General features: G+C 41.9%; 1 protein-coding gene across 3 annotated transcripts in view; it reads right to left on the bottom strand.

Moving 5' to 3' along the window:
* Positions 1 to 14,246, bottom strand: part of GDPD4 (glycerophosphodiester phosphodiesterase domain containing 4) — a 144,294-nt gene that overhangs the window by 44,043 nt on the left and 86,005 nt on the right. For all 3 annotated transcript variants that reach the window (XM_073612848.1, XM_073612850.1, XM_073612849.1), the window contains exons 9-10: positions 10,501 to 10,583; positions 7,236 to 7,386 (exon numbers count right to left, since the gene is read on the bottom strand). In XM_073612848.1, coding sequence (XP_073468949.1) covers positions 7,236 to 7,386; positions 10,501 to 10,583 — 234 coding nt within the window. The remainder of the gene's footprint in view (positions 1 to 7,235; positions 7,387 to 10,500; positions 10,584 to 14,246) is intronic.

Raw genomic sequence — 14,246 nt, 5'->3', positions numbered from 1 at the left:
ATTAGCTTTTTTTTAAAAAAAAAAAATGGGGATATTTATTATAGCAAAAAGTACAAAATATTGTGTTTTTTTTTTCAAAATTGCCGCTATTTTTTTGTTTATAGCGCAAAAAATAAAAACCGCACAGATGATCAAATACCACCAAAAGAAAGCTCTATTTGTGGGAAAAAAAGACGTCAATTTTGTTTGCGTGCAGTGTCACACGACCGCGCAAATTTCGGTTAAAGCGACGCAGTGCCGAATCGCAAAAAATGGCCTGGTCATTCAGCAGCCAAATCTTCCGGGGCTGAAGCTGTTAAAAAATGTTATTTATTTTGTTTTTTTGCTGTTTTTTTTTCTTACTGTGAAAAATCTTCAAACAACAAAATACAAAATAAAAGGAAAAAAAAAACACAAAGAAGAGTGCCATGAATATATTTTGTGCCTGTGTATTATATTATGTGATGCTTTTATCACTCTGTGTGTAATTATGTGGCCTTTGTTTACCAACAAATCACAATGTCCGCTTATTTATTTATTTTTTTTGTATTGATAATTTCACCGCATTGTGCAATTAGTGGAAATATTCGCCACAGGTCGCTCCCCTCCCATCCCTACTGGTAATTTTCCTCCGCTGTACAGAGTAATGGCTGTATAATTATTAGCTGAATATGTGTTGTGCATTAGCTTTTCTCTAGACACAGCGGGCCCCCGGGGAGTGCTCAGGGATTTGGAGCACTTGGGATGCAAGAAGGAATCCCAGGAATATTTATTTTCAGAATTTCTCCTTTTAAACCTTAAAGCGGAACTCCAGCTTTCCCTTCAGTCTTGTACAGTTGTACCGGCTCCTCTCCTCTCCTGAAATTACTTACTCTGATTTCACTGCACACTGTAAATTTCAATATGCATTAGAAGCTGCAGCAAGTCAAATAGGGCCCTTTTCCTGGCTGGAAGAAAAAAGGGGGTTCCCCTAAGGTGGGATTTTAAAGGCACTAACACATAGGTAATACAAAATGAAGAAAAATATATTTTATTACAAAAAAAAGATACAAATCAAAAAGCAACAATAACATATAGCAAAATGGACATAGATATGGATACAAATAGGGATACAATAAAAAGACCGTCAATGAAGGTAAGTAGATCTCACTGAACCGACGCGTTTCAGAAATTCGTTCCTTCATCAGGGTTCATACTGAGAAAATTACATTTATAATTCATTGACAATATGTAAGTATCCATATGGTTAAAAACAGCTTCACGACGGGCTCCCCACAAGCATCCACTCAGGGACCTAATTAGAACCCCCTAGGCTATATCCAAGAAATGCCAGGGGGAAGATGACCCGAATAGTGTTGAACGCCGCACCCTGGACCCAGGTACAGCGCCTATGTGTATGCTGGGGTCCGGAAGGTAAGAGACCTAGACATAAAGGTGCAGATGTATACCGGTGGGTAGTCAGGTAGGTAAAAAACACTGATGGATTGAACTCAAACCCAAGACTGTTTAACAGCCATCTGGGTGAGTGTAGACCAGAGTTCTGGTTAGGTTTAGGACGCTCTGGTCTACACTCACCCAGATGGCTGTTAAACAGTCTTGGGTTTGAGTTCAATCCATCAGTGTTTTTTACCTACTTGACTACCCACCGGTATACATCTGCACCTTTATGTCTCGGCCTCTTACCTTCCGGACCCCAGCATACACATAGGCGCTGTATCTGGGCCCAGGGTGCGGCGTTCTTCAGCGCTATTCGGGTCATCTTCCCCCTGGCATTTCTTCGATATAGCCTAGGGGGTTCTAATTAGGTCCCTGAGTGGATGCTTGTAGGGAGCCCGTCGTGAAGCTGTTTTTTACCATATGGATACTTACATATTGTCAATGAATTATAAATGTAATTTTCTCTGTATGAACCCTGATGAAGGGAAGAAATTCTGAAACGCGTCGGTTCAGTGAGATCTACTTACCTTCATTGACGGTCTTTTTATTGTATCCATATTTATATCCATATCTATGTCCATTTTGCTATATGTTATTGTTGCTTTTTGATTTGTATCTTTTTTTTGTAATAAAATATATTTTTCTTCATATTGTATTACCTATGTGTTAGTGCCTTTAAAATCCCACCTTAGGGGAACCCCCTTTTTTCTTTCCTGTTATTGGGATGTGGCACACCCATGGAGTTTACTCTCTGTCAGATGCCCTTCTTTTTCCTGGCTGGAGGACATCCAGCATCATCTAGGCTTTCCTCCCCAGCCTCACTGTCCCTGGTCCACCCCTTTTCATTTACTGGATTTCAGTCCTATCAATCATGGAGGCTCAGTGTCGCATGTAGGCATTACCCAGGGTGGTCTACATACAATTACAGCCTTCCTAGGAATGCCCGCTCCTCCAGACTGACATCCACCCACCAACGCATTTTGATATTTGCATAACTCCTCCCAAGAGCCAGCCCACTGCTTGCATCAGGGCTGAGGAGTGCTGAGGCCGGGGGCTGGGATGTTTTCAGGAAGCCATGTACAGCACCCTGCCAGCCTCTCCATCCAGCCGCGGTCTGCCTGCACTGCATAGAGAAGCATGGAGACCCAATGATAATATCAATGGGTCTAAAATAAGGCATGTCATAAAAAACAGAAATGGAAGAGAAAGTCTCTAACAACAATGCAGACAGAAGCATGTTCTTTGGGGAGTGGCAGAAAGCTAGATCCCCATCAGATTTGCCTTTCATTCTGTGTCCTTGGTGCAAATTATCTCTCACTTCCTGCCAAGGGAAACTGCTATCGCCATAGTGAGGGAAAATCTCCTTAACCGCTTTCCGATCGGCCGCTGTCATTATACGGCGGCAGGTTGGCTCTCCTGCGCGAATCGCCGTACCTGTACGGCGGTTTGGGCTGGCGCTCCCGCTCCTGCAGGGTGCCCGCGGGTTGGGCGGAGTCAATGTCCACCAGCGACCCGCGATCACCTAGTACAGAGGCAGAACGGGGGATCTGCCAGTTTAAACAGTCCACATAAAATTGACGTCCTTTTTTTCCCACAAATAGAGCTTTCTTTTGGTGGTATTTGGTCACCTCTGCGGTTTTAATTTTTTGTACTATAAAAAAAAAAAAAAAAACAACAATATTGAAAAATACAAAAAAAAAATATTTATTACTTTCTGCTATAAAACACATCCAATAAAAAAAATTAAGAAATCAAATTTCTTCATCAATTTAGCTCAATATGTATTCTGCTACATATTTTTGATTAAAAAAAATCCCAATAAGCGTACATTGATTGGTTTGCGCAAAAGTTACAGCGTCTACAAAATTGGGAATCGATATATGGCATTTTTATTTTTATTATTTTTTTTTTTTACTAGTGATGGCGGTGATCAGCAATTTTTAGTGGGACTGCGACATTGCAGCGGGCAGATCGGACACTTTTGACACTTTTTTGGGACCAATGACACTGGCAGGGAAGGGGTTAACACTAGGGGGCGATCGAGGGGATAACTGTGTTCCCCTCAATGTGTTTACTAACTGTATGGGGGACGGTCTGACTGGGACAACACAGAGATCCGTCTTCCTGCATAGGTGGAAGACAAGATCTCAGTGTCATCCCCTGTCAGAACGGAAATCTGCTTTGTTTACTTTGGCAGATCCCTGCTCTGTCTCTGCGGAGGAACGATCGCCGGCAGCCGGCGGACATCGCATCCGTCGGACCCACGGATTGGCTCCCCCCCTGGCCAATCGTCACGCTGTCGCCCACACAGGCCAGAGCATGAATCGACGTACACCTACGTCGATTCGCGCAGCCGAGCCACCTTGCCGCAATATAACTGCGGCGGGTGGTCAGCAAGTGGTTAAAGTATATATGAACCCCCTCCCTGTAACGCCACCCATTCAGTTTAAATTAAAAATAAAAGGCAAAATATTTGTGTATAGAAATTTCTAGATAGAATCCCTTTTTTAAAAAACATTATAAATACCTTTTTTTCCCTTTTTATAAGTGATCACATACCCTCTAAACTGTTACTGCAGCTGAAACCATAGAGCTGGGGGAGGAGAAACAGCAGCACACTGAAATTCCCAGTGAATGGCTGTGGGTGGGGGAGGGGGCGTATTGGCAGAAGTCTGATCATTGGAGGAGAGCAGACTGATTCCTCAGTTCAGCCAGAGAACTGACCATGCTGTGCTCTCATGCCTAGTGTGGTCAGTTGTTTTAATAGGAAAGCAGAGGGACTGATAGGAACACCAGGGATTTCAAACAAAGGAAGCGATACAAAGAGAACAGGATACTTTTTCATACAAGTACATGGTACAGCAGCCACATACACTATATTTTCAAAAGTATTGGAACACCTGACTTTACCCGCACATGAACTTTAATTTCATTACATCTTATTAGTGGCCACCAGTGCATAGGAAGAATCCCTTCAGTTCTCCCACCTAGATGGTTGAGACACAGGTTCTTTCATTCTATTACTAGGGTAGGACCCACTAATTCGGGGTACTTTGTCGCAATAAGTGGGCTTAGCGCTATATGACCATATAGTGTGACCAAACCCACGTATTTTTGAATATGTTCAGGTGTTTTTAACTATCCTTGCAGGATAAATGTCATTTTTGTATGTGTGCTGTAATCTGTTTTGAACTTTAATGGCATCTCAAGCTTAGTCCGTAGGGTTCAATATTGAGTTGGCCCACCCTCCACCCCAAACTCGCTCATCCATGTCTTTATGGACCTTGCTTTGTGCACTGGTCCAAATCATTTGTTGGAGGGGGATTATGGTGTGGGGGAGTTTTTCAGTGGTTAGGCTTGCCCCTCAGGGGTTGGGCTTGGCCCTTTAGTTCCAGTGAAGGGAACTCTTAAGGCGTCAGAATACCAAGACATTTTAGACAATTTCATGCTCCCAACTTTGTGGGAACAGTTTGGGGATGGCCCCTTCCTGTTCCAACATGACTGCGCACCAGTGCACAAAGCAAGGTCCATAAAGACATGGATGAGTGAGTTTGGGGTGCAGGAACTTAACTGGCCTGCACAGAGTCCTGACCTCAACCTCATAGAACACCTTTGGGATGAATTAGAGCGGAGACTGCGAGCCAGGCCTTCTCGTCCAACATCAGTGCCTGACCTCACAAATCGCACTTCTGGAAGAATAATCAGACATTCCCATAGACACACTCCTAAACCTTGTGGACAGTCTTCCCAGAAGAGTTGAAGCTGTTATAGCTGCAAAGGGTGGGCCAACTCAATATTGAACCCTATGGACTAAGACTGGGATGTCATTAAATGTTATGTGCGTGTAAAGGAATACTTTTGACAATATAGTGTATCAGCAATATGAAGTGTTGGGTTTACATATTCTTTAAATAAAAATTTTCTGTTTTCATTACATACCACATGTGATGCTGAGCCCCCATGATTGAAAGAACTGAAATCCGGTAAATGGAAGGGGTGGGCCAGGGACAGTCAGGCTGGGGGGTTCTGGTCGTTCTCCAGGTAGGAAATGAGGCAGGCTGTGATTTGCTGCAGCTTCTAATGCATATTGTGAGAAGCTCACAGTGTGCAGTGAAATCAGAGTAAGTCATTTCAGTACAGGAGAGGTGTCTGTACAACTGTGCAAGACTGAAGGGAAAGCTGGAGGTTAGATTTAGAGCTTAAAAGAGGAATTTAACCTGATGACAGGAACTTTTTTTAACCCATCAAAATAAATCCCTGGAACTATTGGGCTGCATTTACATGTAGCGACGTGGGAGCGTCATGTTTTTTTGGACGACGTGTCATTTGTATGGGCTGCCCTACGCTCCAAAAACACGCCAAAGTAGCTCCTGTATTTTTTTTTTTTGCTGCTTATGACTTTTGCATATTTTTGAACAGCGCACCTTTATGCATTTTACGGGTGTATTGTCACGCACGGTTCTCTTAGTACGTTCCGAATATGGCACCCAAATGCGCAATTTTGGCGCGTTTCAGAAACATTTGTTTCTCTGCGTGTTTTCAATACACTCAGATGTGAATGGGGCCTTAAGCCTCGTACACACGATCAGATTGTTGACCAATAAAACCGTGGAATTTTGTCCAAAAGGCGTTGGCCCAAACTTGTCTTGCATACACACGGCACACAAATGTTGGCCAACAATTACGTTCGTAGTGATGTACTATGTGGTTTTTCAGCTCTTTAGCTCCACCCTTTGGGCTCCTTCTGCTAATTTTGTGTTAGTAGAAGTTTGGTGAGTGTTGATTTGCGCTTTTCATTTCGTGCTTTTCAGTTCGTTTCTGAACGGCCGTTCGTCAACCAGACATGTTGCGGAATTGGAGGAGATAACGTGTTATTTATTATTGGCCTTGGAGTTATTGCTTTAACATTATTTTTTTGGTTGAATAATAATGATTTGATTTGGTATATTTTCTATATTTTTGGATGCATAGAATGCACTTTTTGGTTAAGTTCTATTGGCAGATACAATGTCTAATTTTATTTGTTTTCTTTTTTTAATGCACAATAAAAAAAATTGTGGAGAATAATACTTGGCTATGTGTTTTACTTCAAATGACAGTTTGGGAGTAGGCAGTTATATTTTATAAAATACAGTGTAACATTGACAAGGGACACCAACATAGTTGTATCTTTGATCTTAAAAACTACGGGATAATGGTGTTTTGGTAACTTGCCCCCCCCAAAAAAAACAAGCATAATAATATTATTCTTGATATCACTAGAAAAAAAAAAGCCTTTGAAAATTAGTTTGCAATAACTCCATCGGTATCACCAGCAAAGCAGCTTCATTATTATCCCATTAAAGAAGAAGAGAATTGTGCGCTGTATTTGGAGATTACATAATTTGCCGCGTCACGAATGTTAATTCTCCATTACCAACGCTAGTTTACAAGACCGACCGCTTCTGCTTCCGAGCATTCGTGTTTGTACTTTGGACTTTTGTCCGATGGACTTGTGTACACACGATCAGGCAATCCAACAACAAACATTTGTTGGCGGAAAATTTGAGAACCTGCTAGCCAACATTTGTTGGGTGGAAAGTCCGACAACAATTGTCCGATGGAGCATACACACGGTCGGATTTACCGTCAACAACCTCACATCCAACATTTCCCGTCGGAAAGTCCAATCGTGTGTACGGGCCTTTAGCCTAATGACCGTATTGTGCTGAATGTTTCAACAACCCAAAGCTAACAGGAATTCATGCAGCAAAAATGGTGATTCAGCATGTCTGTACACACACTTGTCGCAATGTAGCACAGGTGAGGAGTCACAGTACCTGTGTGAACCATTTCCCGGCATTGAGAGTCTCCAACAGGTCCCAGGGCAACATGGCGGCGTTGGCCTTAGTCAGGTTGGGATAAACCTCTTGGATGTTTGTTGTTCTCTTCAAAGTGCTGTCATGCATGAGGAACGGGACCCCGTCATAGCTGAAAGAGCAAGAAGGCCAATCACTGATTTTTTTTTTTTTATTAGCTATATACAGTATACTGTAAAGGTTTAGTAAATTTATTTTCCAATAATTGCAATAATTTTTATTAGTATTTCAAAAGGAGAACAGAGGATACATATGCACAACTTTTTTTTTAGTTTTAAATGGAGTGGAGAAGGATTAGAAAACCTGTTTTTTTTGCGGTCTGTGCCTTTTGTTATCTTTAAAAGCAAAAGTAAAAGAAAATCCCCATAGGCGTGCGCACAGAGTATGCCGAGTGTGCTTGAGCACACCCTACTCACCCCGTGCACCGCAGATTATTATTATTATTATACAGAATTTAAATACCACCAACAGTTTGCGCAGAGCTTTACAAAACTAGGGCAGACAGGCTGCTGGAACCCAGGGACACACACATGCTGTCACTAAATTCCAGTCTTATCAATAAGTATTGGCGGTTTTAGACAGCATTCGTCCCTTGGTATTGAGTCCACTGCAGAACTTTGTTTTTTCGGTCCTTGAATGCCTCCTATGGTCACCTTTAGCACATGGTTCTCTGGACGCAGAAAGGCACCTGTGACCCTTTAGCGATTTGACCAATATTTCAAGAGACCAAGAAGGCTTGTACCGCTAGTTGGACAGCATCCCCTGAAGAAGCCCGATATATGGTTGGAAACACTTATCCTATAGTGCTGTATCCATAAAATCTTGTTGATCTGTAGTTGCCAATCGTTGTGTTTTAACAACATTTTTAATCTTTTTCTAAAATAAAAAAATTCTTATATATTATAGTTGATACTATTTTCAAATTAATTTGCACCTTAAAAATCCCAATCCCTCCTTCTACAATTAGGGCAGACATTACAGTCACAATACAATTTGGTACAAGAGGAATCAGAGGGCCCTGCTCGTTAGAGCTTACAATCTAGGAGGAAGGGTCAATTAATACAAAAGGTAATAGCTGTGGGGGATGAGCTTATGGACAAAGTAAAACAGTGTATTAGTTAGAAGCAGGATCGGCTTTTTTAAAGAGAAGGGTTTTCATGGATTGTCTAAAGATGGACAGATTAGCAGACAATCAGACAGATTGGGGTAAGGAGTTCCAAAGGATGGGAGAAGCTCTGTAGAAATCCTGGAGGCGAGCATGGGAGGAGTTGACAAGGGAGCTAGCGAGCAGGAGGTCTTGGGATTCCCCTCCTGCCCAGGACCCCCTGCCTCGTGCGATCAGTACTGATCGTTCCTGTGTCTGTTCATAATGGAAGCATAATAAACAGTGTTTCCTATGCTTCAGATTGTGAATGAACAGGAAGCCACTCAGCACAGAGCACTTCCCATTAATTCACTGTCTAGTGCAGCTGAGAAAGGAACTGGGGAATCGCTGATATTTCCCCAAAGCCCCCCAATGGGGTTGTTAAAAAAAAATAGAAAAAAATAAAATTGCAATAAAATATATAAAATAATAAAAATAAAAAAAACGATTGCCCCATTCCACTGCTCTACTGACACCAACCTCTACCCCACTGACACCGTCCACTGTTCTACTGACACCGTCCACGTTTTAATACATTTTAAAATGTTTTTTTTTTAGTTTTACAATAAGAGTGTGTGTATGTGTATGTGTGTGTATATATATATATACACAGTGGGGACGGAAAGTATTCAGACCCCCTTAAATGTTTCACTCTTTGTTATATTGCAGCCATTTGCTAAGTTCATTTTTTTCCTCATTAATGTATTAGAATTGTTACCTCAGTATCAGTACATGTACATAGGGTCGTTTAGAGTCGTTTCAAGGCAGTTGAGTTTAAAGGCCTTTTTTGGAAAGCAAAAAAAAAAATGAGTTCAGATGCTGAGTTTAGAGGCATTTCAAGCGTCAAACACTTCTAAACGAAGCTAAAAGCGGTAACTCGCATTTGGCCGCATTTCATGTACAGGCGTTTTTCATTTTTGGCTACTTTGGTAAAAAAAACGCGGCAAAATGCCGCTAAAGGTGGCAAGACGGATGTTTTAAATGTGGGTTACTATCTATCAAGTTAAATCGTTCAGGAGAAGTTGTAAAAACATCCCGTGTACATTAAGCCTTAGGTATCTTTAGAGCCCTTGCACACTGGGGCGGTTTGCAGGCGCTATTGCGCTAATAATAGCGCCTGCAAACCGCCCCGAAAGTGCCGCTACTTTCATTCCAGTGTGCAAGCCCCGAGGGCTTGCACACTGGAGCGATGCGCTGGCAGGACGGTAAAAAAAGTCCTGCTAGCAGCATCTTCGGAGCGGTGAAGGAGCGGTGTGTATACTGCTCCTTTACCGCTCCTGCCCATTGAAATCAATGGGACGGCGCGGCTATACCGCCGGCAAAGCGCGGAGGTATTTAACCCTTTCTCGGCCGCTAGCGGGGGGTAAAACCGCCCCGCTAGCGGCCGCATACCGACGGTAAAACGCCGCTAATAATAGCGGCGTTTTACCGCCGACGCCGCCCCCCGCCCCAGTGTGCAAGGGCTCTTAAAGTCTGCATAAGCTTTTTTTTTTTTTTTTTTTTTTTTTTTTTTTCCCTTTAATGACCCTCTTGCTTCTGACCCCTGTTATTGAACCCCTAGAAACCTCTAGGAACCCCTAGAAACCTCAGCACGAACCCAGAGGTTCCTCTGAACCCTGGCTGAGAAAGGCTCAAAAGCTTGAGCTAGGATTGCACAATAATAAAAGCACCGATGCTTTTACCGGCCATTGGGCTTCCTTATGGGACAAGGGAGCTTGGCTGGCAGTATTTCAGTATCAGGTGGTCACTTTATTGAATATACCTTTTTTTTTTTTTTTTTTTACACACTTTTTTTAAACGCGGGTCACATGAAGGATCTTTGCTATCTTGACCGAGCAACAATCAACCTGGCCCCCATCAGCTCATTCAGCACCCAGATAAACCCAACACCGCATGGGATTGGAAAATCCACAAAGCAGGTCTCTGAAATGTTTATCTCCCCCAAGAATCTGACACATCAATCTCCTTCAATCTCACATCCTTTGTTGCAGAATCTTCGTCGTTGCCATGGAAACCCATATAGAGATCAGTAGAACCAGCCAGAGCCATCAGGGAGGGCGCGGAGCAGAGAGACAAGCTTACCTGATGGTGACGTCCGTCTCCAGGCCGTCTCCTCCGTTCTCAATAGTTTTTTCAAACGACATCTTGGTGTTTTCTGGTGCCAGCTGTTTGGAAACGAGAGCAAAAGACATCATTACACGGAGAAAAGATCTTAGAATTTTAACATTGCTGAAGGATTTTTTGCTGGCTTAGAGCTAAGCTACACTGGTGATTTTAATCTCTTGATAATATGGAATGATTTAACCATTCGCTGGCTGCCCCTTTATTTGATTGGAGGGACACAAAAGATCCTTGTAGATTCAGTACTACGTGTAGCAATTGATTGCCAAACAGACGTAACATCTGGTTCCCCTATAGGATCAAAGCTAGCCATACGCTAGGAGATTTTCAAATATTGGTTACGAAAATTCTCAGTACATTCAATGACTGGAAAAATGTAGTTTGAGAATTCTTCAAAGTTTCATTTTGTTTTTAACATCCAATTTTGGAATGAATGGAATTTTACAAAACTAAAAAAACACATTATGCACCAATCATATGGGATTGCTGGCTATAAGAAGCTGCTTGTGCTATTTGTGTAGCTTACTCCGCAGGGAGATATTCGTCTAATAATCAGTGGTCAACAAACTAAAGAGAATTTTCAAGGTACGGTACAAAGATCAAAACTATTCATAAAAAAAAATCAATTTTTTTAATTACAAAACTCAAGTTTAAAGGACAAGCCATAAACGGATTAAGTCGTTGACATTATTATGCCCCGTACACACGGTCGGATTTTCCGATGCAAAATGTGTGATAGGACCTTGTTGTCGGAAATTCCGACCGTGTGGAGGCTCCATCACACATTTTCCATAGGAATTTCCAACACACAAAGTTTGAGAGCTTGCGATAAAATTTTCCGACAACAAAATACATTGTCAGAAATTCCGATCGTGTGTAGACAAATCCGACGCACAAAGTGTCACGCATGCTCAGAATAAATTAAGAGACGAAAGCTATTGGCTACTGCCCCGTTTATAGTCCCGACATACGTGTTTTACGTCACCGCGTTCAGTACGATCGGATTTTCCGACAACTTTGTGCGACCGTGTGTATGCAAGACAAGTTTGAGCCAACATCCGTCTGAAAAAATCCATGGATTTTGTTGTCGGAATGTCTGATCAATGTCCGACCGTGTGTACAGGGCATAATTGTTATTAACAATTTGTGATATAAGGAGACAGCATAGTATATGTTTTGCTTGTCTTTTAATTTTGAATTTTGTTATAAAAATTAATTCAATTTTATTCATGAATAATTTTGATTCCTGTACTGTATCCTGAAAACTTCTTTCTCTTTAGATTGTATTTTAACCATTTCTGAGATCGATTTTGCTGGATGTCTAACCCACAGAATAGACTCTAAAAACGCCTTTTTAACACAGATATACGCTTGAAATAACTCTAATAAATCTTACAATTAAAAATTGTGCATTATTGGAGAAATGCCCACTTACATTGAAAATCAGTGGCAAAGGGCCCATCTACATTGGCAGTTAGTGTAGTGCCCATTCAAACGGGTTGGTTGGTATACTAGTGGTCAGTGGAGAAGGGGTCCCCTTAAGCTGGCCGTACACTAATTTAAATTTGACCAATTCATCAGGTGCCACTGTCAGAATACAAAGTCTCAGACAGTGGGGGGTACCTCCATCCACCTCGTTTTTGTCATTGGAGGAATCTGTTACTTTGTTTCCATTCAAAAACTAACAGTGTTTCACCAGCTTTAGACTAGAAGTCAGTAGAAGAAGAACCTTCTTACATTGGTGGTCACTGGAAGAAGAGCCCTAATACACTGGGGGTAAACGGAACAAATGCTCCTTACATTGGTGGTTAGTTTGAAGGTTTCTTACATTGGTAGTCATAAGGAAGAATGTTCCATACATCTGTCAACATTAGGAACAATGTTCCTTATGTTGGTGGTTAGTGGGAAGAATTCTGCTTACATTGGTAGTCATTGTGAAAGATTATCCTTAAATTGGTAGTCAGTGTAAAGAATGTTCCTTAAATTGGTGGTCTTTGGGAAGAATGCTCCTTCTGTTGGTGGTCATTAGGAAGAATGCACCTAATGTTGGTGGCCTTTGGGAAGAATGCTGCTTCTGTTAGTGGCCATTAGGAAGAATGCACCTAATGTTGGTGGCCATTGGGAAGAATGCTCCTTATGTTTCTGGTCAGTGGGAAGAACGCTGCTTACAATGGTGGCCAATGGGAAGAATGTTCCTTACATTGGTGGTCATTGGCAAGAATGTTCCTTACACTAGTGGTCATAAGAATATTCCTTAAATTTGTGGTCATTAGGAAGAAGGTTCCTTACATTGCTGGTCACTGGGAAGAATGTTCCTTACATTGGTGGTGACTGAGAAGAATGCTCATGTTGGTGGTCAGTGGGAAGAACGCTGCTTACATTGGTGGCCATTGGGAAGAATGTTTCTATTGCCGTGTACACACGAGCGGAATGTCCGACAGAAAAAGTCCGATGGGAGCTTTTCATCGTATATCCCGATCGTGTGTATGCCCCATTGGAGATTGGAAAAAGTCCGATGGGAGCTTTTCATCGTATATTCCGATCGTGTGTATACCCCATTGGAGATTGGAAAAAGTCCGATGGGAGCTTTTCATCGTATATTCCGATCGTGTGTATGCCCCATTGGACTTTTTACGTCGAAAATTCTGACGGACCTAGAAAGAGAACATGTTCTAAATTTTTCCAACTGAACCAACTCCTATCGGGAAAATCACTCGTCTGTATGCTGTTCCGATGTACCAAAAACGACGCATGCTCTGAAGCAAGTACGAGACGGAAGCTATTGGCTACTGGCTAGTGAACTTCCATTTTCTAGTCCCGTCGTACGTGTTGTAAGTCACCGCGTTCTGGACGGTCAGAATTTGGTGTGACCGTGTGTATGCTTGAGCGGAATTCCGTCGGAACTCTGTCCGAAAAACCTTCAGAGTTTATTCTGACGGGAAAACTGGTCGTGTGTACGGTGCATTACATTGGTGGTCTTTGGGAGGAAGGCCATGGGTCAAGATGGGTTGTCATGGGGAAGAATATTCCTTAAATTTGTGGTCATTGAGAAAAATGTTCCTTACATTGGTGGTCATTGGGAAGAATGCTCTGTTGGCCATCAACGGGTAAGAATGCTTCTTACTATGGGAAGAATACCCCCTTACCTAAAGATAACAGGATCATTGGTGCGGATTGGTCAAGGAACCCCTAGCAACCTCTGGAGGAACCCTGTTTGAGAAAGGCTGCTCTAGAATAATAGTAATCAGTTGCTACAATGTATATGTGTACCCTACTATAAGTGCCATGAGACATTGGGGTTGATTTGCTAAAACTGGAAAGTGCAAAATCTGGTGCAGCTGTGTATGGTATCCAATCGACTTCTAACTTCAGCTTGTATAATTAAGCTTTGACAAAAAAAAATCTGGAAGCTGATTGGTCTCTATGCAGAGCTGAACCAGATTTTGCCATTTCTAGTTTTAGTAAATCAACCCCCATTATGCCAATATATGCTACGTTTAAAATATTATTATATGGAAGCAGAATATTTGAGTCTCATATTGCAGTGCTGCTGTCATTCTTCTTGTCCCATTAATAAAAGAAGACCAAGATAATGAAAGAATTTCGAAACATATCTTAAAAAAAGCTGTATTTATTCTTCTAATTAAGGGAAAACTCTACTTTAGGTGAAAAATTAAGAATTTTTACACAAGCCATTTTGAAATGGT

Source organism: Aquarana catesbeiana, linkage group LG02 (genome assembly GCF_042186555.1).
Source record: "Aquarana catesbeiana isolate 2022-GZ linkage group LG02, ASM4218655v1, whole genome shotgun sequence".
Lineage (NCBI taxonomy): Eukaryota > Metazoa > Chordata > Amphibia > Anura > Ranidae > Aquarana > Aquarana catesbeiana.
Note: the sequence above shows the minus strand (reverse complement) of the source record. Positions and strands in the feature narration are given on the sequence as shown.